The 26515-nt window shown below is 36.2% G+C and overlaps 4 protein-coding genes and 1 pseudogene across 4 annotated transcripts; 4 read left to right on the forward strand and 1 right to left on the reverse strand.

The window, feature by feature from the left end:
• Positions 1–990: 990 nt before the first annotated feature.
• On the reverse strand, positions 991–4157 carry LOC141822339 (putative calcium-binding protein CML21). The gene is made up of 5 exons (XM_074709781.1): positions 4091–4157; positions 3755–3973; positions 2968–3167; positions 1461–1635; positions 991–1285 (listed from the first exon to the last, which is right to left on the reverse strand). The coding sequence occupies exons 2-5, from the start codon at positions 3945–3947 to the stop codon at positions 1179–1181; spliced, it is 675 nt and encodes a 224-aa protein (XP_074565882.1). The 5' UTR covers positions 3948–3973; positions 4091–4157; the 3' UTR covers positions 991–1178.
• An 817-nt stretch (positions 4158–4974) lies between these two features.
• Positions 4975–9342, forward strand: LOC141821154 (ubiquitin-conjugating enzyme E2-17 kDa-like). Its single transcript, XM_074708536.1, has 3 exons — positions 4975–5059; positions 7010–7256; positions 8927–9342. Exons 2-3 carry the CDS (start codon positions 7041–7043, stop codon positions 9155–9157), a joined length of 447 nt encoding a protein of 148 aa, XP_074564637.1. The 5' UTR covers positions 4975–5059; positions 7010–7040; the 3' UTR covers positions 9158–9342.
• A 1362-nt stretch (positions 9343–10704) lies between these two features.
• On the forward strand, positions 10705–13828 carry LOC141821157 (uncharacterized; annotated as a pseudogene).
• Positions 13829–14373: 545 nt separating this feature from the next.
• On the forward strand, positions 14374–18020 carry LOC141821153 (uncharacterized). Its single transcript, XM_074708535.1, has 4 exons — positions 14374–14543; positions 16516–16633; positions 16720–16927; positions 17743–18020. Exons 1-4 carry the CDS (start codon positions 14392–14394, stop codon positions 17769–17771), a joined length of 507 nt encoding a protein of 168 aa, XP_074564636.1. The 5' UTR covers positions 14374–14391; the 3' UTR covers positions 17772–18020.
• A 3249-nt stretch (positions 18021–21269) lies between these two features.
• Positions 21270–26494, forward strand: LOC141817772 (calcineurin B-like protein 2). Its single transcript, XM_074705403.1, has 9 exons — positions 21270–21445; positions 22295–22450; positions 22773–22855; positions 23216–23272; positions 24261–24369; positions 25116–25168; positions 25638–25718; positions 25940–26052; positions 26280–26494. Exons 2-9 carry the CDS (start codon positions 22327–22329, stop codon positions 26335–26337), a joined length of 678 nt encoding a protein of 225 aa, XP_074561504.1. The 5' UTR covers positions 21270–21445; positions 22295–22326; the 3' UTR covers positions 26338–26494.
• The last annotated feature ends 21 nt before the right edge of the window (positions 26495–26515 follow it).

Here is a 26515-nt window from a genome sequence, read left to right on the forward strand (position 1 = left end):
TCAATATTACCAATGAGTTTTTATGATTTTTTTGATTTAAAAAATATTAAATTTTTAAATTTTAAATGAGTTAGGTCCATTCATCAATTTTATTCAAAAATAAATTTAGAAAACTCTAAATTACTTTAAACTAAATCAATATACTGCTTAAAAGTGTCGTTTTAGATCTGAATTTGATAGCTTAAATTAAGAGGTATAATGGGAAAGTGCTATATATTTTTTAAAAATTTTAAAACTGGAGTATGTGAAACGGATAATATTATAGCAAGAAGTGTAATTCGCCATCTCAACAAATTCACACGGTCAATTTTACGATTATCTATCAAAAGATTCAATTTTTTTTGTCTATTGTATCTCACAGTAGCTAACTCTTCTGCAAAAAGGTGGAATCCGTCACCTTAGCGACCCCACACGATCGGCCCCACTACCATTTGGGAAGAGGTAAATCGAGAAACTGTCATTGATCATGACATCAAAATTCGAAGTACTTTATACATGGCTCACAGTAGCTAACTCAATCTTGCCTTCAAGGACATGAAATGAATAATATTGAAACTTGTTCACATGATTCAATAATTATTTTGGATATGGCGGTTCGAACTGGCGAATTGGAAATTTTCTCCGGCTCACAAAAATAATTACTCCATTTATTAGATTATCAAATTATTTTAAATTCTTTATTAACAAATATATTGATAAATTAGTCCATTTATTAGATTATCAACAAGATGTTAAGCATATACAAATTTCACCCCCAATATCTATTAAATTATGGAATAATTCATGTATAATTCACAACCTTAATATAGTTTATGACGTCATATTCTATTCGTCTAAAACTTCTTTGAAATTCATCGAGAAAGTCGACAATATTGAAACCATTCCAAGCATATAGAGAAATGTTATTAAATATCTAGTCTGATGATTGAAGGATCGTCGATTTAAGTACATAATACAAATGCAATATATAAAACAACAGGGGAGCAAAAAATGTTAGAACTCAAAATTTGAGCATTTAATGTGAAAGAGCAGTCTGAAAACAGTCGCCATTATTGCAAAAGAAGATCAAAAAGAAGTATAAATGTATGCACAAAGCGCCTTCGAGCATATGTTCTTCTTCATTTGCTTTGGCGCGAAGTGAGTTTGGAGGCAACTGAACATTTGAAACACTCAAGAAATCATTCCTCATCTTCTTCGACTTCATCATCCATCCCCACCCAACTGGTGAAAGCAAAGAGGAATTCCTTGAATGTCACCATCCCATTTTTATCCCAGTCCATCTCTTCTGCGGCAAACCAAACAACAAGATTAAGCAAATATGTTGGAATGATCTTTATATCGGAGTTTGGTTGAGTAGAAGTGAAATGCATCCTTAATTGTCTAGCAAATCAGGTGTTGCTTTAAATGACAATTTAAACTAAGTATGAAATCAGATAATTAATGAGGGAAAAGCGACCGACCAAATCTTTTCATGGCTATTCGTCCCGAAGAGCGTTCTCCTGCAGTTGTCTCATTTATAGCATGTACCATCTCAGTCTTGCTGACATACCCATCCTTGTTTTGGTCCAAGAACACAAATGCATTAACTAGTGCCTCAAATGTTGTCTCAAGATCCGCCAGACCCATCCGTGATTGCTAGCAACTTGGTCATGGAAGAATCAAACTGTTTTTGTCGGTTCTATAGCACAACCTTGCAAATTCTCAAGAGTAGAGAAACACAGAGTTCCTGATGCTGATGAAATTATCACTCTGTGCAAATTCACTCATATGAGTGATAATTGACTAAAATAGAAGATTTCTGTTAATGACACTGAGAAGTCCACTCCACATGCTTGAGACTGTCATTACTACTGCACATAAAGCTTTGATGTTTATTTTGTAGTATTTTACTTGTTCACTAGCTGTTTAGGCACTGTTAAACCGATTCACCTATTCCATATATGCTAATTTTAATGCTTATAAAAATATGTGTGCTTGCAGATGGGTGTAAAATGTAAATGCATGCCAATAATTTTGTTCAAGGATCATCTTGAAGGAAAAATTACCCAGCTCCTCAGGGCCTTCATCACGGAAACATGGTCTATACATGACTAGGTCATCGTATTAACATGTTGATAGAGAATCTTGTATACCATTGATGACTTAAACTTGAGCTTTTCTGCACATTAATATAAATTAATCAGATAGCTCTTAATAGGGACAGCAATGGATTGGATACCACATTTTTAGGTATTACCCAAGTCGTACTTTACTAAATATCCAGTATTTGAATACATCTAAATAATATCCTTAATGGGGACCTGGGTATCGGTATCTAATGTAAATAGAAAAAATATGTGAATGTATCCATAATTTTAAGCAAACCCAAGCATCATTATTAAGCATACTTGGTACTAATGGTCATCCCTAATACAAGTCAGTTCCTTACAATTTTGTACTTTGTATAAGGAAGCATATCCACTTTCTAACTGTTTCACGAACTACATAAAATCTAAATGTAGTAGATGGGTTTCCTTGGCTTATTAATGAGGTTGCACTTGCACACAATGTTCCAGACCACGAATGTTGAAACCTCATACTTTAGAAGATCACTTCCAGCCTAAAGGGGTTTAGAATCTCTTGTTTGAAATGAGTAAATCACTTTGGGAGGCATTCCATGTTTGTTAGGTGTGTAATCCTTAAATTGTTAAATAAATTATACACCATTTACCCCTATATTTCTTGATCAAATACTTACAAGCAACAATCATCAATTTTGTTGATGAGTCTATAATAAATACGTACACACATTAAGAAAATCTAATCCATTTGATATTACAAAAATGATACTATAATCACCTATACTTCTCCAAACAACATTTCGCATATGGGATGCACAATGCCAACTGTAAAAATGATAATATGACAAAAAAAAAAGATAATAATCCAAGAAAAAAATAGCTGAGAAGTAAACATTATGAAGGATACTGCTTCTGCAACTGTCGGTTCCTTGAGAAGATAAACAAGGCAGAGAAGAACAATAAACTCATTAAATTTCATACCCATATTCTCATCAAGGTCACATGCCAAAAAAAGATCAGAAATCTCCTCCTCATTACAGGAGATTTCTAGCTTCTGAAAGCAGTGCTTAAGCTCTTCTAGATCTATTGCACCATTGGAATCTTCATCTAAATTGATTACAAAAAAGAGAGCATAAATAGCAGAATTTTACAATGGAGAGTGTTTGTCAAAGGGAGGATAGCTAATACATAAAAATAACTCGAATTCAATTGGTTTTTCTAAAACAAATTAAATTTAAAAAATAAGGGCAGGTTTCATTAGGTGTAGCCTCGGGCTATAACTAATTGAGACCATTAGAATCATGTTTCTATTCCTTTCCCTCCAGTAATCCTTGTTGTAACTTTTCTCAACAAGCCCATACAATGAACAACTAAGAGAAAATAAGGAATATCTTACATTGTTAGCATACATATTGCATATAACAATATTCCACATTAGAAAGGCCTCATCATGCATGAATCATACACTACCATGCAATCCAACTATAAGCTAACACATGTATTATTGCCCCCATGTTGAGTTTGATTAAAGAACTGACTGCTATAGGTAGTTATAGGCTACCCACTGAGAGCATGTATCAATAGCCAAACCTTTTTAGTTTCAGTTTCAAACGTTTGGGTGTCAAATGCAAGAATTAAAAATCAAGTTAACCAGTGTCAAAACTCGTTGAGTTTGCAACGAATATATAACTTACCAAATTGCTCAAAAATGGACTTGCATTTTCTAAAGTTCTTGTCAATTTTTGGAAATTTCATAATGACACTATTAAATGATTTCACATTAGTTCCTTCCAATGCCCTTCGTTGCATAGCCTCAACCATCTTCGCATCAAGTTTTGATTCTAGAACACCATTAAACGAATTGCTCCTTCCAAGCGTTGCGCCCATTTTAGAACAATAGTCAAATGATCGACCTGTGAAGAATAAATGAAAAAAAAAAGATATAAGACACAAACTCATTTTAGAACAATACTCAAATGATCGACCTGTGAAGAATAAATGAAAAAAAAAGATATAAGACACAAACTCACCAAACTACTATGATTTAAAGTAGATCTTCCCAAGGAAATGATTGTGAATGATCAAACTCTGGCTGTTGGTCAAACTATGCAAAATGAGAATGGAAAAATATATGCATCAAAGAAAAAAAAATTACCACGGAACGAAAGATGGCAGCTTTCATATATTACCTTTAATTCGTGAAGACCGAAAGCATATAATTCACGAATAGGTTAACAATTTGAACCGTCGAAAAAGCCTCAGTAACATGTTTCAGTGTTCGAATCGAAAAAGCCGATACGAATCAAGGAAACGTACCACAGTAAACCCAAATATCGAAGATTGTAATACAAACAAATGGATCAGAGCAATCAAGGACTATAAAGAAAGAAGTCGCGACAAAAGACGGGTTTTTGGCACTTGCCCGATCCTTCACACTCCATCAAGCAACGATACCGCACGAGGGCAATGGCAGACGACAGAGAGAGCTTGGTGGATCGCAGGAGAGGGTTCCACTCGGTCGCTCGCTCCGATTCGAGAGGGAGAGGGAGAGGGAGAGGGAGAAGGCTTGACTGTGGCCTACGGGACGAGAGCAGTGAACGGAATCGGGATTGAAAGGTACCGTTAACGAAGGCTAAAAATAGTTCACAGAGTTACTCATCCCTACCAACAATGTGATAGGTGGTCCTTGGTGGCCCCCGCAAAGTTTGGGTGCATTGTTCATGGAGGACGCTTATTTGACTGGACTAGGATTTGCTGTAGGAAGCAAACAGGCAACACTCTTTTCGGGCCCTACCCAGTTTGATTTCTCAATCATGAGCACCAACATTGGCTGAACCGGGTTTGGGCGGCTGAACCGGCCACACCAAATCGGTTCAATTGCTGGGCTGATGGGGAAAATTTTCCCCTCTTTAATCGAAAAGGAGGAATTGCGATTGAGAGACCTCGAGACTTTCGTCTGCGGCCTGAGCTCGAACGCTCCGATCGACTTCTCCTGCTACGTGAGCTAAAACTTCCTCCTTTCCATGCAGATTGTTTTTAAGGATCATCTTCTCCTCCTCGTCGGGTTTTTTTTTCGGTTTTTTTATGGGAGAGGGGGGATTTTAGTCGGGGCAAGTTTGGATCGTTGAAGTCTAGTTGCAATTTTTGAAATTTACTTCTGGGATTCGTGGAGATCTTGTTAGATTGAAGGATCTGCCGGCCGATGACCTTTTCATGCTTTTTTTGGTTGGTTTGGATGAAACTCGTTGACCTTGATTTGCTTTGCTCGTGTTAGTTTTCCTGTTTGCATACCACCCATTGATCTTTTATTTTTGTTGGATATGAACGATTAAGTTTTATGGCATTTGAATATGAGAGGATTTAATTGATTTATTGTTTTACACGCTTACAAGGTCTTTGGACTTATTTAAGAGAGAGAGAGAGAGAGAGAAAAAAAGATCGCCTTTGAACTTATAATTGGAGAAATGCTCAAAAAGGATTTGATTTCTGTTTTAAAAGGCTCAAATAAGTTCCCGTTTTTGAAAAATTCCCATCGAATAAGCCTGCACGGATCTTATCCCTTCTTTGAAATCTAAGGCTATATTGTTGATAGTATCAGGATTTTTTGAATCAAAGTAACAGTCTCATAATTAAATCAAAATAATCTTTTTACCAAAAGCATTGTTCCAAAGCAAAAATAATTTTAGGAATTTGTTTCATTGGAGCCTTGATAGGAACCTTTTGAAATGATGATCGTGTTTGAGCATTTTGAAACTAGTCTTTTTATCATTAACCTTAAAATAAATCAAGGGTGAAGAATTATAGGTGTGGTGACTGTTGTCGAATGCATGATAATTGCTGATTGTGATGCAAGTGTAGCTTTGATTTTCTAAAGGTTACTGTCTGCACCTGGTCTTGTTTTAACCAGTCCACTGGCAGAGTTTCATTGCCCACCTGCACCTAAACAACTCACTGGTCATTCCATTTTTGTTTTTTTTTCAAAATGTTGATTCCATGTTGAAATAATATCAAAATTTATAGAATCTATTGTAAACAGTGACAAGATGCAAGATTATCTAGAAAAAAGAAGACCGGAAAAGGGTGGTGATCATTGTCTTACAAGACTACCAGATTGCTTTTATATAAGCCAAAGGCACATATCTTTCTTGTTTGTTTTTTTTTGGAATTGATAAGCTTGTCAAGAGAGAAAAGGAGAGAACTACTGATTTCACGACTAATTTTGATAGATAGGCAATAATATATTGGCTTCCTTTTATTCAGGTAATGCATGAGTTAGATGCCTCAAGTATGCAATTACTGTTTTATCTAACCATCTGAAGTTACATGACTTGACTTTGTAATCACTTTTTTATTCAACCATCTGAATGTTTTGATTTGATGGTATATTGCTGGAGTTTTCCAATAACAGTGCACATGGCAAAACTAAAATACTTGTATGGAACATTGCAAGTATGTTCCTACATATGAGCACTCAAGTAGCCTATATGCTAGATCCTCGTAATTACCTATGTAGGTTTCTATAATTATTCAAGGCAGATGCAAACCCAAGAAAATAGTAAATTTTCAATAGTAATTTTGTGCTTTAACTAGAGAACTTTGAGAAGAGTGCTTATGTGAATGAACTGAATCTTGAAATCCCTCTTTTTTTTGGAAAAACAAATTGAGGGGGGTAAACAGCACTCACTTTAGAGAAGGGTTATCTAGTTGACCTTTTAGTTTAGTTATGTGAACAACACTCTCTTTTCCCATTTCCCTTTTTCTTATGCAATCAAGTGTTGGCATCACTAGGTAGGGGTATTCACAATTCTGTAGGGTCTAGTTTGCTGTTTCTCTTATTATCTCTTTGACAATGCTCTTGTACGCTTTAGTTGTTTCATTTTCTGTATGGAATCAATTTTTTTGATAAATGTCATTTATCTACAAATAATTGAGATCTTTGTCATTTACAGAGTTTTCCTTTAAATAAATAAAAAAAAGATAATGGCTAGCAGAAGAATTCAAAAGGAGCTCTTGGACTTGCAGAAGGATCCTCCTACATCATGCAGTGCTGGACCTGTTGGAGAAGATTTGTTCCATTGGCAAGCAACAATCATGGGTCCTACTGACAGCCCCTATTCAGGAGGAGTGTTTTTTGTTAAGATCCATTTCCCACCGGACTATCCATTTAAGCCTCCTAAAGTCAACTTCCAAACAAAGGTATTTCACATGAATATATGCCTTTTTGTTCCATTTTTTCCTTGCTTGTCTCCCCTTCCTGTTTGCAACTGCATTCAGTGGTATCTGTCAATTCTAAAGTTGTGAAGTTGTTGTTGATGAACTATGGTTAAAACCATTGTTTTTATTTTCAACACAAGTTAAAAAAAAAAAAATATGTTAAATATATATTGAAGTTGTTGAGTATTTTTCATTCAATTTGAGCAAATAACTTTGTTTGACCGAATAGTAGCAATTATACACACCTTCAATTTGTGATGTATTTCTACAATTCTAATGTCAAAATATCAGAGAGTAGACAATTAAATCATTGAGATTTTGTTCATTATAATTTCACAGGCTTTCATGTTCAATTTTTGCTGCATCTTAAATGTAGATGAAGATCTAGAATCCGCTTCAAGCTCATGAGTTATTGACTTTGGTCAGTGCATTTGTTCTATTCCCCGGATGTTATCCTGATAGGATATCTTTATGAAGATAATGGAGCCTGAAAAAAGAATCCACTAACATCTCTTAGTTTTCCTGTTTAAGATGCATCTAATTTGGTAACCTTATGAGGTAGCAACTGCAATTTTGTTCTTCTTAACGCAATTAATTATAAATGTCATTTATTTAATAAGACTCATAAGACAACTACTGGAGAAATATCAACAAATGGAAAATTTTCACTTGTTTCTTTTATAATTTGTGAAAAAAATTATGGTTAGAGTATCTAAATAGTTATTATGGTGAATTACAAGGCGAAGAGAATATTTAGTAAGACAAATAAAATTGCTCATATACCCTTATAAATTTATTATTTTGCATATGTATCACTTCAAAATTTAATTTTCCCAAAACATAATGTCTTATACATACATGTCATTATTGAGCTTGTCTCTCTTAAATCAGTAACTTAAATGATTATACTAGATATACTTATCAATTAGAAATCTCTTTAGTAGGTGTTATTTACAAATGCAAATATGATAGTTGATGAAAGTACAAATCTCTTGCACAATCATCTTGTGCCCCATAGCTAAAAGGAAAATTTATAAAACATGCTACATGTTTAGTCATACTTTATGCTTTATGGGTTAAAAATGTTGGAATTAATGAAAAAAACGAAAATTTAAGAAAAAAAGACTATCTGTAATCGATTAGGAGAAATTCCATTAGATGATAAAATGATATTTAATAGATTTAAGATGATATGTGATATCCAACGGATTTAAACAAAGATGTATGCTGTAGCCTAAAGAAAGTCCTATTAAAAGTTAAAACAAGCAAATATAATTTATAATTTGGATATTAGTAGCAAACTAACTCTATATGAATTCATTAAAAGTAATAAGAAGGCTTTTTAAAAATGATTAGAACTCATGATTTGTTTACTGCAATTTTTTCTTATTGTGGGTAGTTTCAGTATTCTACATAACAAAGCTTTAAAAAGCTACATGAAGATAATGCTACAAATCACTCTTTAAAGAGTTGTTATTTATTCACTTTGGTGTCGATGCTATCTACATTTTTTGTTCTTCCAAGATAACTTTCCGAGAAATATTCTGAAGTTTGTCTAACCCATATGATGATTACATCTCTATACACTGGTAGTATCTGTGGAGGCAGGATTCAGTTATTATCACCATGAAGTCACTCACTCTCTCGTGCAGGTTTACCACCCGAACATCAATTCAAATGGAAGCATCTGCCTTGACATCCTCAAGGAGCAGTGGAGCCCTGCACTGACCATCTCCAAGGTTCTCCTCTCGATTTGCTCTCTCCTGACTGACCCGAACCCAGACGACCCCCTCGTCCCTGAGATCGCCCATATCTACAAGACGCAGAGGTCACGATACGAGGAGACTGCTCGAGCATGGACCCAAAAGTATGCCATGGGATGAAACTGACGAGCCCAAGTTGCTGCAAGTGTTGTAATGCTTACCTGAAAGCTAAAATCCAACTTTCAAGTCTGTGTGTGTTCTGGTGCATGTAGTGTGTGCTACACAAGTCTCTGACATCAATTTGTTGTACTTAGCACATTCTCCTGTGTGTTATGTAATTGCCAATTGACACTTTTTCCTTGGAACCTTTTGGTTTGCTCCTAAATTTTGTTCGTAAGTTTGCCATAAATATTGCATTGTGTTTTATAATTAGACAAAAGTAGAAACTTCATCTAGGACGAATGAACTCTGTGGTGTCTGGTTTTAAGTTTGGATAAAGAAGAGGATTGTGGTAGATTGTTATGCAAATGATACGTATAAATCTATCAGAATCTACATAATCGTTAAGAAATCACTGGGCAAAAAGTTTTGCCGAGTGATTTCTAATTATTATATTATTTTTATAATATAATAATTAGAATTAAATAAAAATGAGATATTTAGTTGGTGTTTAATAAAAAAATTAGCAATTATGATAATTTTTTATAATATAAATTTAAAATGTGAAATTAAATATTGAGATTTTTATTTATGTTGATAGTAATTATATTTGATTTCATATATTTTTAGAAAACATGAGAAATGAGATATTTATGATATATAGATTGAGGACTTTAAATATTTGATTGTATTTTTTACAGTTATAACAGTTATAATGCACTCGATCGATTTAGAAATTAGATGACAAATATATAATATTAAAAAATAATTGAGTAATTATACATGATTGATGAAATAAAATATATTTTTGATAAAAAAATAAAATAGAACCTCCTTTAATAATTTAGAAAAAAAAATATCTTTTTAATTTTTATCTTAAACAAAAATCGATTAATTTGATAAGTGACCAAATCAAAAACGTTTTAATATATTTCAATTGGGGCCCACTGACTCCATCTCCCCACGCAGTTCTGTCAACCATGTTTGCTGGGCCTTTTGAGTTGTTGGGCCCCACCACTCTCTTTTAAATTTGGCGCCATTTCTAATCCCTCTTTTTTTTTAAAAAAAATTATTTTTAAATAACGGCGTAACAATTCTTTTCGTTAATTTATTCTTCCACAGAATTCAAAATAAAAAAAAATCAATTAAAAATCACAAGATTTAACGACAATGGAAGATATTAAGACGCTTCCAAAAAAAAAACAAAAGTCGTCATTAAATGCTCGAGAATAACAACATTAAATCATTAACCATAAATAATTTCCATTATTTATTTTAATATCCATAATTTTATTAATTCCTTAATCACAAAACGCCTCGCAATTTCCAAAATCAATTCGAACCGTTTCCGGCTCGTGACCGGCTCGGATTAATCCGTGATTTGAGCCGGACGGCAGGACGGCGTGTTAATTAATCAGTGGCATTCCTGTGATTCCATCGACAATTTTCTACGAAAAAAAAGTAAAATAATTATAGAAAAGGAAGAAATTAGAAGTGAAATCCAAAAATCTTCGGTCTCTCCGCCGCCGTCCTCCTCCTCCTCCTCTTGCTCCTCGCTCTCGCCGCCTACCACCGTCGTCCCGAAATCCCTCGCTTTGGCGTTCTTAATCTACCATTTCTACTGGGATTCCGCCGGCGATGGCTACGGCGTCCTTCCGGTCGGCCACGGGGCGCTCCTCGGTAGGCAAGGGCAGCGAAGCCGCCCCCTCCGCTGGAGGCGCCGGCAAGTCCGGCCGCGGCGGGACCCACCGCAGGTCGAGGAGCCTCAGCCGATACTCCGGACGCTTCCCCCCACCCCTCCTGGCACCGACGACTTCGCGACCCCCCGCAGCAGGTTCGTCAACAAGGTCCGCGGGGCCGGTGTCCCCGAGATCAGCGTCGATGACCTCGCAGAGGAGTTCTTTCGGGCGAGGGCGGAGTCGGATGAGGAAAGCGACGCTTCCTACGCTAGGAATCGGGGCCGGAGCTCTGTCGCTAGCTACTTGAGAGGGACGGAGTCGTCTCGCCAGCGCGGGAGGTCCGTTTCGAGGCCTCCTGATCGCCGGGCAGTGCTGCCGAAGGGCGTGCCCGATAGCGTCTCGAGGCGTCGGCGATCCGTCTCGGTTGCTCGGCATCACTACAGCGACTCGGAGGTATTTGACGAAGTCAATTTTGACTGAATTTGCTGGTTTTAGTTTCGACCAATGTGGCATTCTGCAACGAAGTCATCACCGATTACTAGATTGAAACTCTTATGAAAGATGTATCTACACATATTTCATCATGGAGAAGCATCTATTTTGCTGCTAAAAGCTTTGATTTCCTTAACACATTACCCTTTACGAACTAGTAAATTGTGCCATCAATGATTGCTTTTGCATTGTTTTTCACTAGATTGTAAACAGAACTCTTTTAGAGCCTTTAAACCAAGCATGCGTATAATATTGACCCTCTCAATTCACTACAGAATGATGTGGAATCTCAAAGCTCTAGCATTAAAAGTAAACCAAAAACTTCTGGCAACAATGTATTGCAGCAGTCTTCATCACATAGGGCAATGAAGAACGGTGTTCTGAGCAGGTCTATGAGTCAAAAGGATTTTTACCATTCGCAAGATAGCTACTCGGTAATTTCATACTTTCCATGAACTTGATTCTTTCTGTCATTTGAGATAGTCGTAAAAATTTTCCTATACTTTAGAAAGAATGGCAAAGAGTCGTCATACTCCAATTCTGGTAGAGAAAAGTTTTTTATTTCACCATATTAACCATGTGTCTGGCTTACAATTACTCAAATATCTAATAGATGTTTTTTTTTCTTTGGTTGTTTGTTTGTCACAGAGCCATTCTTCTTCATTAACTGATGACGAAGCTCGAGATTTCCGTTTAAAAATGTGTGGGGATGAAAAGACAATCCAAACAATCTATGTTCAGGAAAAGGTTTTGTCACATTGATCAAGATCATTATTTCAGCCTAATCTGAACATTTGTCTCTTTTAATTCTAATGGTTATTGGTCTCCAACAAACTAAAATCTGTTTCTCTCGTTGTAATTTTGAAGGGTTAATAAAGTAGTTTACCTGAATAACCTAATTTGATAATTTTGATCTAATGTTGAATGTTGTGTGGTATTTTTTTTCTTTTGATTTTAATGGTTGGTTATTGTATTTATTCATTTTTTCTATCCTTATCATTCTCTATACAGCTCATGGCTACAAAAGAATTGTCAGAGTATTCTAATGGGAATAGCATTCAGCCAAAAAGCTCTGAAGCTCTGGAAACTATTGTCGAAATCAGAAGAAACTACACAACCAAGCTTGAACAGGCATGTTAATATTATATTTTGAGATACAATCAGTTTCACATTCGTCTTCAAATTTCTATCATACTCATTCCAGTTTGTTTGTCTTTATGGGCTATGTAGCCTCTATAAATGGCAGTTTAAGCCATTCACCTTAAAATGTTCTCTCTTCTTGATCTATGTTATTTTTTTAAAGTGCTGTGAGATACAAAGTATGTTCTTGAACTTGAACTCCTACCCAACATGTCTTCTTCGTTTAGCATGGACATGCAATGAATTTACAGTTATGCTTTGCTCTCGAAGTACCTAGAAATTTTGTTGTAGTTTCTCGTGGGATCTCTAACCTTTTGTGATATTTTGAGATGCCTGATCATCTTTGAAAATTTCTGATTTCTGTTAAATCCTTCATTGAAATTAATTCAGTCAGAGAAGCGCAAGCAAGACTTGTTAGCTCAGTTAGCTTGGGAAGAGGAACGTGGTCAGGAGCTTTGCAAAATTGTGAAAGATTTGCTGCCTTCAACTAGTCCTGCTGTTCCAGAAAGGCAATTGCGGTCGAGAAGAGTAAGAATTCTGTTATACTAAATGGCAAATGTATCTTACCGGTATTACAACTAATTGGTTAATAAATTTCTCAGAGGAGCAACGACAGAACAAGAATGTCTAAACGGTTGACTGAAGAAGCAGAGAAGTACTTTGCAGATTTTCTTAGTAATGTTGAAGATACGGATATATCTTCCTTCGATGGAGAAAGGAGTGATACAAACTCAAGCATAAGAGATCCTGGATCAAGCAACTTCAAAACAGAAACTCATGACAGTTCGATGAGAACTAGGCCAGTGCCTGCTGATGCGGACGGTGTTCTGCTTCCTTGGCTGCAATGGGAAACTAGTACTAGTCCATTTTCGCCTTGCAAAGACAAGCCTGGAGTTCCACTTTCCACAGGAAACAACTCATATGCTGCTGCTGCTGCAACAATGCTGGCACAGGTTACCATCTGGCCTTACTTAATCTAACAGTTCCTTTATTAGCTGAGGAGAAAAATGCTTTATAGTTTAACAATGATCATGCCATGATTGATCCCAGGAGGCAGGTGCTGAGATCAGTAATGACAGTAAGATCGTGAGCAGTTTGGGGAGTTGGAGCCCTGGAGGAATCGAAAACTCTTCCATAGCTTCTCTCAACAGAAGTCATAGCAAGTTCAGACTGGGAGATCATCACTCCAATGGCAGAGCAAGTCCATCTTCATTCGACATGGATGAGTACCTGAACTTGAAGCAAGCTGAAGATCTTCTTTTCGAAAGGCTGATACAGAGGCAAAGAATAGAATCCGGCAGCATCATCCTCTGTGGAGGACGATTCCTAACCTAGATTTTCATTGCTTAATCTATCCTTGAATTGTATTATTTTCTCCGTCATAGTCACTGCAGCTTCTTGATTTACCTTTTCACAGATGATTGTGAGACCAATCGTATGGAGCCGTTGAGATGATAGATTTTACTTTTTACTGAAGTATTATTTATCAAAAAACTTGTGCATAATGTAGTAGGATGATGTTAGCATTCATCCTCATGAAGTGTTTCCCCCTTATGAGAGCTATCTGTTCTTTACTTTCTCATGCTATTCATGAAAACCTCCTAGAGCTCAATTAAACACAATTTTCTTGTGAATTTGGTTAAATTGTCGTCTAACAAATAAAATTTAATTAACTCTAAAATTTTAAAAATATTATTGGAAATAAATATTTCAAATTTATTTATGAAAAATATGTGTTATGATTCTATTATATGAAATAATAATATTAATGGTTAAAAATAAAAGAAAAGAATATTTGATGATTTTAAATTTTAAGGAATTTTGAATAAGGGCCATCGTCGGCCCAATTAATATTGGGCCGTGAGGCTTAGTAAACTGTTCCCCTCTTTCTTCAAGGCAGAAGGGAGGAGAGGAGGAAGAGGGAGAACCGAAACAAAACAGATCATGGGGAGGGAGGTAGCAGAGAGCTGCGTCGACGGGTTGATCATCGAGATGGTGTCGGCGTACGGCCGGAGGTTCTACGCCACTAAACCGGACCTCGCCGCCCGCCGGATCGAGGCGATCGGCTTTCAGGTCGGCCACCAGCTCATCGAGAGGTTTCCCTCCGCTCTTTGTATTGCTTGAAGCCTTCTTCTCAGATGTCTCCTAGGTTTTCGCTTCCTTACCTTCCATATCATTGTGCCCTAGTTTTTTTTTTTTCGCGGATTGTGTGACTTCGTTGAGTATTTTCGGTTTAGTTAGCAAGAGCGGTCCTTTCTGGACGATAACTGCGAATGTCAGAGGAATAGAGATTCCACGAAGTAGCTGATGGGATAAACATGGTCATTGACATTGTAATTGGACTGTGACTTCTCTTATTTGTACAATCATGGATACCTTTACTTGGGCCAATCCTATAAGTGTTATCATGATTCATATGGCTAATGAAAGTTGAAAAAGCAAACAATTTGAAAAGTGCAGGGGTGAATCAGTACATGGAGAATTTTTAATTGGTTAATATCACAATTTAGTAAAACATTGCTATTTATAGCGCTTCATATCATCACTTCTAGAATGTTAGAATCTGACCCTATTAATGGCGGGACGTTTGTTAATATGAGGAGCTGAGGGTACAAAAGAAGCATACTCAAGTTGATTAGCAGATTATTTTAGTTGGAAGTTATACTCTCTTTCTGCGTGTTTTTGTTAAGATTGAAATTATAGTGTCTGTCCCATAAAATTTGTTTGCATGGTCAAGCAACTATGGAAGTGGGGTTATCATGTTTGGGCCTTATCATGATTTCAATTTACTTGCATATATTTTGGCTGATTGCTGCTTGAAGTGAACCAATTATCAAATGGATGTACTCCAAGCAAGCATGATTGGTATTGGATTGCTTCATATGCATCTTGTTGTTAGCAGACACTAATCTTACTGCTAAGCTCGTGGTTGCATCATGGTGGTCACAAACATTGCTGGGTTGATACAACAAAAGAAATTCAGAAGTACATCTTTTGTTTTATGGAGAGTGAATTTAACATCCTACCCAGAGTTATAACAGATTAACATTCCATCACATGGCACCCAGTCCACATAGACATGAGATAACTAGTTTAAAAGTTCAATATGATCTCACTTTTCAGGAATGGAGGATTCTCATGTTGTGCCCCTAACACATTGGCTTAGATCCAGCCAAGTCTTAGTAATTAGTTGTCTGATTTATTTATTTATTTATTATTATTATTGCTATTATATTATTATTTTGTTTCTTCAAGGTGGATCCAGTAAACACTTTAGCAAAACATCTCAATGTGCATTTGGTTTGCCTAGAATCCACATTGGATGCCATCCTGTGAGAGTAGTTGCATTGGAAGAGCAATCTGTATAGACTAGTTGGAACATCATCTTCTGGTAGACTGTAAACCCTCTTGAAATGATATAACTCCTTTGTTACATAGCAAATTTCCATCATGACCCATTTCTACCATGACTTGGGCATTGTCTGCGCTATTAGTCTATGAGATTCTTTCTTTTATAGGAAAATTACCTGGACAGCTGCTCCATGGAGTGCAGTTGCATCTGCATGTTAAAAATCTAGGCTGGATGATTCTTAAAAAAAATAGACTGCTAACCAGATCTGAGCTTCTACTGGACAATATTGGAGACGACTCATTCTAGATTCTATATAACCGGTTAAAGGAAATAAGAGAAATTTTCTTCAAAAAAAAAGTGACTCTTGGTAAATGAGAAAGTACCACTAGGTAATTGTCTTGATTCTCAACCACTCAAATTTCCTGAGGAAAAAGAATGACTTTAAATTATAGGTTGTTATGCTACTTTTATGCTTGGTTTAGCAACATTTCCTGAGAGAGAATTTCTCGTTTACTAGCTAAGATACACTGGACATCATAGGTTGCATAAAAGAATTGATCGTGTACCTTGTATATCTAAATATTTTTTTCTGAAAATTCCCATAATTCTGTTCCTCAAACGATATCAGTATGACATGGTTTCTGAGATCAAAAAATAATATTGTCTATTTTAAAAATCCGTGACATAATTTTTATTTATCACTTATCTCTGAGCAGGTATACTGTGGAACGCCCTCGTTTTAGTGATCATCTTGAGGCAATCAAGTTTATATGCAAAGATTTCTGGTCAGAACTGTTCAAGAAGCAGATTGATAACTTGAAGACCAATCACAGGGTAATAAGCTTAATAAGAATTTCAATAACACTGTAGAATTTTCTTTTTTTTTAAAAATAATACAAACTATTTTCAATATGCTTCAGGGCACCTTTGTTTTGCAAGACAACAGGTTCCGTTGGTTTACTCGTGTATTGCTTGACCCTTCATCAGAAGACAATGAAGCATCTCAGGGCTCTTCATCTGAAGCCACAAGCATGCTTCTACACTTCCCATGTGGAATTATAAGGGGAGCCTTGTCAAATGTGGGAATTTCCTGTGCTGTTTCTGCTGACGCATCAAATCTCCCCTCATGTAAGTCATGCATAATTGTTTTTGCACTGAAGTTTTCCATCTAGATTGCATTCTCACATGAAGTTGGAAATGCTACTCATGCAAATAAATAGAAAACAATTCATTTAGAAATAAATTAATCCAACCAGTTCAGGTTTAAATTCAGTCTCATTTATTTCTAAAAGTTTTAAAATGTAATTTTATTTGTCTGCCTTTGTATTTCTAGCATATCAAGTTTAGTTTCATGTTTAAAAAGGTCTATAAAATCCCTCCATCTGATTGTTATATTCATCCATTCAATAATACAAAAATTTCTACTAGATATTTTCTCTACTATCTCGTAACATTGTAGCATTGCCACACAGATTTATTCTAATACTTTGTTTGGTGTGTTGCATAAAAATCTGTGGCATTCTCTTTGCTAGCACATAGTAGTTTCCATGATTGTGACTTGAACACCAAATACATCATGCTATCAGAACTTTGTTCGCTGATGGAAAACAAATTATCCTCAAACAACAGCCTTAAGGCTTTTATATAGGCTTTTACAATCCAATAAATAGACTCAGTTCATCAAAATAATAAATTGATGTTTAAAAATAAAATGAGAATAGAATAATCTTTATATCTGAACATGATCTAGATATGGAAATTCTCTTTAGTTATGAACTGATTAATTATGCATCAAAATGATTAGAAGCAAACTGTTTTGACAGGTAAAGGACCAAATTGTTAGCCTTTCTTTGAATGCTGATGCAGTGCCGTTTTTCTCAGTAATGGCTTTTATTTTTTTATGTCTAATAGTCTAAACAACTTTTGGTTCTGATTAAAAACAGGTTCGTTCATGGTACGCATAAAAGTCTAGAGAACTCATCAAGGGCATCAGATTCTCAAGGAGTTGCTCGCTACATTCTTCTTCTTCTTCTTTTTAAAGTGAACTCACAAAAGAGCGGGCTTATTATCCATTTCTTGCAACTACACTGCTACTGCCGAGAACATATTTGTTTATTTTCCTAGCCTATTGATTTTGTCTGAAACAGCTGAGGTGATCACATTTCTGAGCATCTCTACTTGCAGAAATTGACATCAATCTCTCTGAACAAGGTTGTTTTTGTTTAGATGAGCAAATCAATACTATTTCATGTTTAAATATTTTGAATCAATGTTTATACTTGAGAACAGCAAGTCTGTTGGCCAACAGAGGATCCAAATGCTTAGGTGGGTTCCAGCTTGGCCTTGGCAGGCAGCACCCAACAGACTGTTCATTGTCCTCTCCTGCAGCAGCAATGCCAGCAGAAGTCGAGACTGGTCTCCAATTATTCAAACTCGTTCTAAGAGACAACCATCAGCGTCGTTTTCTGCAATCCCTTTGTAATTTTGCGCCATTTTCTGCAATCCCTTTGTGATTCTGCGATCAAATGTGCAGACAAATTGGTGCTAGTTTCTGTGCCACAATGTTCCATGTCGCTTTTTTTTTTTCTGTCGTCTCGTCTTGGAACGAGCGACTGAGACAGGCTGTTGCTGCAGCGCTTGCCTGTGATTCCGAAGGCCGCTCTTCCAGTTCTTTGTCCTTGCCGCAATGGAGCTTAGCTAGCAAACTAGTTGCAGAGGAAAGCGAACTTGACGGTTCCGTCTCGCCATCTAACGGAACCTTGCGATTCCGTTGACGCTTGGACGGAATCGTTGTCATCCTATAAATGGGCACCACGGCCACCGCTGCCCGGCCTAGGGAGTGTTCCTTTTGTTTCAAGCCCACCTCTCTCGCTCCGTCGATCTCAGTCGCTCGATCGCTTTGCCGGAAGAGTTGATGTCGGTAAGTGGTAACTCCTCCTGCCTTGCTCCCTTTCTTGTTTTTTCCTGATTCGGTGATCGGTGTGGTTGATCTTGAAGGGCTTGTCTCATTTTGGATGACATTGATCTTGAGAGGGATCTTTTCTTGCTCTTTTCGGCTCGTCTTCCCCTTTGTTTGTTGAGTAATTGATGATCTAGGTCTTGTTCATGCGAAACTTCTGGTTTATTTGTTTTTTCTTGTGGTGCGGGGCTGGGTTGGCAAAAGCTGCTTTATGTTGCTTCTTAAACCATACTTTTGTAAGGTTCCTGAGCTGTGTAGACTTTGTTGTACAAGAGTTTCTGTTATGAAGGAACGAAGAGCCATAGCACAAGGTGTTTGTTCCTTGGACTTCATGAACGATGAGGGTCGAGTGCATTCTGCAAATAGATGTAGTTTGCCCTTTGCAATGACACATTCTCATGCAATTTTACCCTATAGTCGAAGTGAAGATGACTGGTCAAGAAAAGAGTACAATTCTTGTTTATATCAGATCGTCATTCAGCAAGAGTGTGGTTGTTCATTGGCATCGCATCATATTCTGATACTTTTTTGTATGGCATGCTGATTAGCATTGGCTTAAACCCCTTTTGCCCAACTTGCCGTGGCATGCTTTTAGATACTTCCGACCATTTAAGCCATTCTGATTAGCATGAAAATCCACATTAATTTGAGTTGAGAACTAAGTTGGCAAAACACCCCTTTGATGAAACAGAAAATATTTTAGTCTATGCTCACCAATAAAGTGTGTAGATAAAATATCAAGGAATTAGACTTTTGAAGGATCAGGGATCTAATAGAGGATGTAGAATATATATTTTTTTCATGTGTTTTTAACATGCAAGTGGTAAAAAATTGATGTTCTACCACTTCTATAGTGTTTTTTGGAGTTCAGTTGATTCCCTACCTGATTATTGAGCTAACCAAACTTCTTTGGAATTTTTCCCATGTGGATTGCTATTTGAAATTTGATCAATAACCGGCCTCCTTAATTGGCCTGTCATAAAAACTCTCAGTCAGCTACAGATGTTTTGCTGCCTATAGAGATTCTCGAGGGCAATATTTGATTTCTCTAATATAAGATCTGAGAGAACAAAAGGAAGACCAGTGAGAACTTAATTTGAAATTACTATGATTTTTGGTGAATGTTGGCTTAGATGAGTGAAAGAACAAAGAGGTGGGGTGTTTCAAGTGTTTTTTTTAAATCATTTTATCTACATTGATAAAGTTCAGTTTTTTGTTTCTCTATCATTTTGTCACATCTTTAATCCTAATCCATTCTACTTGTCTACACTATAGTTCTTTTTAGTTTTGAGTATTTTCATATTCTTTTAAAGTGTTTTATCTCATTTTTTCATCTCGTTCTCCATTTGTAGTATTTTTAACTTCCTTTAATCTTCAATTCTAAAAGCATGAGCTCTGCTTTCTTGTTTCTCTTCTAAATTTGCTATGATAAAACATGAAGAACAACTGAATATCATCTCACTTCACTACTTACAAAAAAGTGGTTGTAAATTCCAGGAGGAAAGAGGCAGGCCCTTGCCAAAGTTTGGCGAGTGGGATGTCAACGATCCTGCTTCTGCAGAGGGGTTCACTGTGATCTTCAACAAAGCACGCGACGAGAAGAAAACCGGTGCCAATACACGTGAAACAGACTCTCCATCCAAGGAGGATCCAAATTTTAAACCTGGAACTTATTCATCCAGGTCACCTTCTGTAAGTATCCAATGTGCATCAACTCCTTTTGTATGAATCCTTTGGATCAATTAACACTCTCTGATCTTCTGTAACCACAGAGGAAATGGTTTTGCTGCATGCAAAGATCCGCAGAACCATAGAGATGGATGCTTGTCATCAAAATTTTCCCCTTGGTTTGTGGCATTTTCAAGTGGCAGGTAGCAATAACCATCTTAACAGTAGATGTCTGATGGTTAGAGTGAGCATGGTGTGGAAGAGAGCTGGGAGGACAACGTTCAGAGTAGTTGTTCTTGTTCATGTTCATCTGTGGTAACATGAACTGATGCACATTGGTCCATCCCAATTGTTCGTAGTTGGTATTTTTGTTTCAATCAAGACCTATTGCCTTTTGTTTCAATGTTGTGATTTGTTTCATTTTATTGGTGGATAATGTCTGCCCTCATTTGAAAGGAATTCAACATATCAAATTAATTTGCAAAAAAAAAAAGAAGAATAAAATTTGGAGGCGTTTTTCGAATTGAATGGTAGAACAGAGAGAATAATAAGAGATATTATTAATTTCCATTTTTGTGAATGCTACTATTGGCATTTATTTAGTACACACCTAATATAGAAGGTTTTTGGTAGATTGCCCACTTTTTATAGACATAAGATACGTGTGTTATAAGAAAACAATTGAGATGTGAAAGAAAAAGAGAGAATGTAAAAATGGATGAACTATTTTTAAATTGGCATTTAGGAATTTTATTATTTGTTTGATTTTCCAGGGAATTTGCGCTAATTATTCATCATGGAAATAAAATAAGGGTAATTATCTCGATTCCGCTCCTCGTCGTTTGGACCAAAATGGTCGAGATCTTGAATCTCGGCTTCTCCTGTTCCTTTTAGGTCCATTTTTTTCTTAATCTGTTTCCACAATCATCGGAAGATCTTCTGCTTCCCTAGACGATCTCCAATTCTCGATGAATTGGAGTTGAGCAGGAAGAGAGGTGATTCCGTCGGCTCCGAATCCGGTAAGTTTTTCTCCGTTTAGTTTGTTTTCCCCCCTCCAATCTTCAGATCTTGGAAAAAAATGGCTTTTCCGTGGATTTTATTCCGCTTGGATTCGAGTGGCGTCGTATATTTGATTCTGTGTTTTGTCGCTAAAAGATTGAAAATGGATTTTTTGTGTTATTTGGTTAATTAAATTTTGAACATGGATTTGTCGTGATGAAAATCATGTGGTGAAAAGTAAGGAATAATATGTTTTGACTGAGATCATAATGTTGATGTGCGTCTATGTGGTCAAACTCATTCATTTCTTTGGAAGGGTTCATGTTCTGAGTATCTTCTTGGATCGTAATATGAAGTCCAAAGATCTGGAGAAAAAAGTTAATGGTATGCATTATGAAGATAAGTGCTTTGCATTCCTGAGTTTTGCTTATTACAGGATTTCTTGAACTTTATACAAGCATTATAACGAGTTATAATTTCTATCAGATATAATTATCGATCTTTGTAGTACCTGCTTGCTTGAGCCTGACAACAAGTTTTAAAATTCTAGTTATTTGACTTGCTACATTGATTTTTTCTCTCCATTGATTCTATTTATTGAAACCTCACTGCTCTTGTAAAGATGAGTAGAAATTTCTTAATCTACTCTTCCTGTAGTAACAAGTCCATCAAATTTTAAGTGTATACTCTTAGTGAAAACGTTTCAAGAATGCCTTCCTAATCCAACACATTCATTTGAATGCCCTTTTAAGAATTAAATATCATACATTCATACTACTTCCTTCACCATGCATATATGCAATACCAAGAAGCACTGTTTCTTTGAATCAGCATAAAAGCATAATTCTCTTTGTTCAATCTGAATGCAGGTTATGGAGTGTTGTTATGAGTGGCAAAAATCATGGTGCTGTGTCTAGACTGGTTGAAGCATTTGATCACTATCCTTGGGAAGTGCTGTGATCTTGAATTGTACAAGCCCCAAAGAGGCATCGAGGAACTCGAACAGTTAGCCAGAGAAACTGTGTGTATGTTGACTAATGTTTATTTAGAATGTTTTCATTCTACCTTTTTGATAGACTTATGAAATAATTGCCTCTTTTCCTCTTCATATTTACAATTAAATATATGTACATCATCATCAACTAACTGTGTGGATCTTCATATATATGTGTGTGTGTGTATACGCATGCATCAAACACAATAACAGATCAGTATATGTCCCAACTATTAGGGTCGTTGACAAAGATTTCATATATCTCTGTGTATGTGTTCTTTTATTAAGGAATAGGGGTTCAAGCTGGCTTTAAATAAGGTTTCCACCTGAAGTTCTGTTTGTTGACTTTGCAGTTAGCGTGAGCGAAATAGAAGCTTTGTATGAGCTGTTTAAAGGGATCAGTACTGCTGTCATTGATGCTGGGTTGATCCACAAGGTATGGAAGTTCATTCAATCTCTCTCAAGTCAAATAGTAGCATTTGGATTTAATCTCTCTTAATATCTGTGCATCTAATTTAATCTCTTGAACAGTCATGTCAGACGTATAGACTCCTCATGCATAACTGTGAGAGAATTATTAGTTGGTCATTTCATTTATTTAGATGGGAAAGGCATCCCATTCCATTTAACAAATCTTACTTTAGGAAAGCCCAGGTTTGAGTAGTAAAAGATATTTATTTATCTAGTTACTGTTGCAATTGTCTGTGGTTTTCTCACTATAGCTTTGAGCAGTCAATTTCTGATATTCGACAATTTGATCTGTGTTTCTTTAATAGCCTCAACTTTTTCTCTGCAGGAAGAATTCCAGTTGGCATTATTTAAGACTAAAAAGGAGAGCTTGTTTGCTGATAGGGTATTTTGGTTTCTATTTCTTTTAATGATTTTACTAACACAGCACTTGCTGCTTTAATTTCAATTTACTTTATTTATTTTGATGCCATTTCTTAGGTGTGTACTTGCAACAATAAATATCAGTTCTATTTTTTTTTATATTCTAGAGAAAGTTATACACAATATATTCTTAAATTCTCTTCTACACTGAGCTTATCGCTTCTCATGAGGCTGGGCTTTTTTTGTTGCTAGGAAAGTTACAAATGTTCTTGAATTAGCTTCTTAGTGTTTCATTTGAAGTATATTGGGTTATGATTTTATTACAATTATTGCCAATTTACCATGTGTTGTGGCAAAATCCACAACGCATCTTTGTTGCCTTTTTTTTCCCCCCTGAAAAAAGGGAGACAGGGTTGGATCCTCGATTTGCTAAATGAAATCCCATACAACAAAGAAAAATCATGGTTGCTCCTTGACTTCACTTACATACCAGAGTATGGTCTCGGGCATGCTTTAAAAAATTACGGTCCCTACCTAAATACCTAGGTGCTTTGTGTTGGATTCAACTTCCTGTGTATCTACATAGTACAGAGCTCGGTTTGCTGACCAAGATGGAAGCTAATTGAAGTTCTAGGTACAGTAACAAAGTCTTGTGCTTGCCTAAGTACTAGAGAGCCCCACTTAAATGTCTAACTATTTTCAGTGGGATTGGTCCCTGGGTACCAGAGAACCCCACTTAGTCCACATGGTGTGCTTGTTTCAATTAATTCATATCTTGATGATTTATGACTGAGAAATAGTTTTGTTTCAGCAAGGGAACACTATAAAATGGATTTTTTTTTGTTTATGTTAATTAATAAACGTGAAGGAGAAAGGTTGTTGAATAGTATAGTTATGAGGTGTCTTCATAATGCTATTTATCCCAGAAGCAAATTTAACAAATTACTTGCTTATAGTGCGATAGTAAACATCATGAGTTTGGGCTCTGTATTATTGTGAATGAACTTCAGGTGTTTGATATATTTGACACAAAGCACAATGGAGTACTGGGGTTTGAAGAGTTTGCACGTGCCATGTCAGTTTTCCATCCAAGTGCTCCTATTGGTGACAAAATTGACTGTAAGTAAGATTGATCTGGATTGTTGCTCTTTTTTGCATTGTTTTTTCGAGGTTTTTTAGTTTTAAGGTCTAGCAGATGGCATATGAGCCTGAGTGGTTGATGTGGCCTGTCTTTTGCATATTCTTGGTTATTGTAAATGTAGCAGAACCTATTAAATACATCATACAACAATAATTTGCATAGGCATTAAGATTCAGGATCAAGTTCCTACTTAGAAATGATGAGAGCTTTATGGGATCAGATAGTAGAATGATAGCAGTGTCAAAAAGCAGGATCAAGTTGCTACTTTTAGTTTTCAAAAGCAGTCGTCTCAAGCATTTTTTGAAATTTGAATCATGATCCAACTTGTTTTTATTTCCTACTCCATAGTACATTTACTATTACCGGGTCCTTTTCTCTACATCATATCTTGTCTACTCTCTCCAAGTTTTAAAAAGCTTTAGTCTTGAAACTGCTCTTTAGTTGTTCTCTCCTATGAAAATTTGCTTGCAAAGTACAGAACATTTAAATTAGATATGCATGTGAATTAAATTATGGTCAATTCATTGTTGTTCATCGAGCTAGAGATGCACGTGTATTAGGTTTAACCAATTTGTTGCATTTCATTTTCTTAGCAATTCTACTAATGGCCGTTCTACTCGTACTTTCACTAAGATAGTTTAGATATTTAAGCTAATATCAACTGTTTTGGACTTCGCTCGTTCTCTCTCTTTTTGCATCATTATGGTGTTATTTTATGATGCAGTTTCCTTCAAGTTATACGATCTCAAGCAGCAAGGTTTTATTGAACGTCAAGAGGTACAAACATTCCTCTCAAATTTCACCTGTCATTTTTGTCCAGAGATGTAAAAAAGCTTGACCAGAAAAAACTGAAACTGATCCGATTCATGCAGCTTGGTCTTGCAGAAACTTAATGTTATCGATTTGTCAACTGCATGCCATCTTATGATACTCAAAAGGTGGTCTGGAACCATTTAAATATCACAATAATCAAACAACTTGATATCATCATTTTGTCAACTGTATACCATCTTCTGATACTCAAAAGGTGGACTGGCAACATTGATATCAAAATAATCAAACACCTAACTTATGCCAAGAAAATCGATATTAGACAAAGCATCTCCTCACACTGATATTTTGGCGTCTCTATATTGGTAAAGATGTGCCAATTTGCATAACAATTTCTTTCTGCTCAAGATATTTCACATCTTTTCTTCTACTTGCAATTGTGTGATACTAAATTTTCCCATTAAAATTGCTCCAGGTGAAGCAAATGGTTGTGGCAACCCTCGCCGAATCCGGAATGAATCTTTCGGATGATGTCATAGAAAGCATCATTGACAAGGTTGACATTCATTAGTTTGATCATCTTTTTGTGTTCCTTGCCTCGCTTAGATTTGTGTCGCATTGGTTTTACTCTCTGCTTTTCCTCATCAGTAATTGCATCTGTATCCGAGATCTGGTGCTGCTGGCTAACTTCCAGTCGAGATTAAGGAAAACGGAATAATAACATTCAATTAAAATTGGAAATTTTCAGCAGTTTTATTTCTCCTTTCTTCTGTGCAGACGTTTGAGGAAGCAGACACCAAGAATGATGGGAGAATCGACAAAGACGAATGGCGCAATCTTGTCTTGCACCATCCCTCTCTTCTGAAGAATATGACTCTGCAATACCTCAAGTAATTGTAGCATCCCTCTTCTTTGTCTATGTGCCTAGCCATTACATGGTAGCTTTATAGATCATTAAATCTGCCAAAAAAAAAGAGGCTAATTCTATGAAATTGTAAGATATCAACATAATCCAATAGAAGCTATAAGCATCAACTATAGTAGTCGCCTTTGCTAACTAGAATTCACCATTGTTGTTTCCCATTGTTATTAACTCTAGTTTCTATATCATGAACAGGGACATCACGACAACATTCCCGAGTTTCATTTTTCATTCTCAAGTTAATGATACATAGGACTGCCTCAGCTTCCACTCTTACAAGAACAAGATCGACACGCGACTGCTGTTTCGAGATCCTTGTCCTCGGAATGAATTGCTCGGAGTCTCTTAATTTGTATTTGTTAAATCTGCTGAAATATGTATCATTCCTTGTGTTAAATGTGAACGCTGGATGCCATTGGCTCTTGCAAGAA

The sequence above is a fragment of the Curcuma longa genome, chromosome 2 (assembly GCF_044706935.1).
Source record: "Curcuma longa cultivar G26 ecotype Majalengka, Jawa Barat chromosome 2, ITB_CL_G26_1.1, whole genome shotgun sequence".
In the NCBI taxonomy this organism is placed as follows: Eukaryota; Viridiplantae; Streptophyta; class Magnoliopsida; order Zingiberales; family Zingiberaceae; genus Curcuma; species Curcuma longa.

Coding starts and splice junctions, on each gene's coding strand:
- LOC141822339 (XM_074709781.1), bottom strand. CDS start 3,947: ATGGGCGCAACGCTTGGAAGGAGCAATTCGTTTAATGGTGTTCTAGAA. Junction 1,636..2,967: donor AACCGACAGTTGCAGAAGCA/GTATCCTTCATA, acceptor CCAAGTTGCTAG/CAATCACGGATGGGTCTGGC. Junction 1,286..1,460: donor AATAGCCATGAAAAGATTTG/GTCGGTCGCTTT, acceptor GGTTTGCCGCAG/AAGAGATGGACTGGGATAAA.
- LOC141821154 (XM_074708536.1), top strand. CDS start 7,041: ATGGCTAGCAGAAGAATTCAAAAGGAGCTCTTGGACTTGCAGAAGGAT. Junction 7,257..8,926: donor AAGTCAACTTCCAAACAAAG/GTATTTCACATG, acceptor TCTCTCGTGCAG/GTTTACCACCCGAACATCAA.
- LOC141821153 (XM_074708535.1), top strand. CDS start 14,392: ATGGGGAGGGAGGTAGCAGAGAGCTGCGTCGACGGGTTGATCATCGAG. Junction 16,634..16,719: donor ACTTGAAGACCAATCACAGG/GTAATAAGCTTA, acceptor AATATGCTTCAG/GGCACCTTTGTTTTGCAAGA. Junction 16,928..17,742: donor CGCATCAAATCTCCCCTCAT/GTAAGTCATGCA, acceptor GATTAAAAACAG/GTTCGTTCATGGTACGCATA.
- LOC141817772 (XM_074705403.1), top strand. CDS start 22,327: ATGGTGCTGTGTCTAGACTGGTTGAAGCATTTGATCACTATCCTTGGG. Junction 22,451..22,772: donor GTTAGCCAGAGAAACTGTGT/GTATGTTGACTA, acceptor TTGACTTTGCAG/TTAGCGTGAGCGAAATAGAA. Junction 22,856..23,215: donor ATGCTGGGTTGATCCACAAG/GTATGGAAGTTC, acceptor TTTTCTCTGCAG/GAAGAATTCCAGTTGGCATT.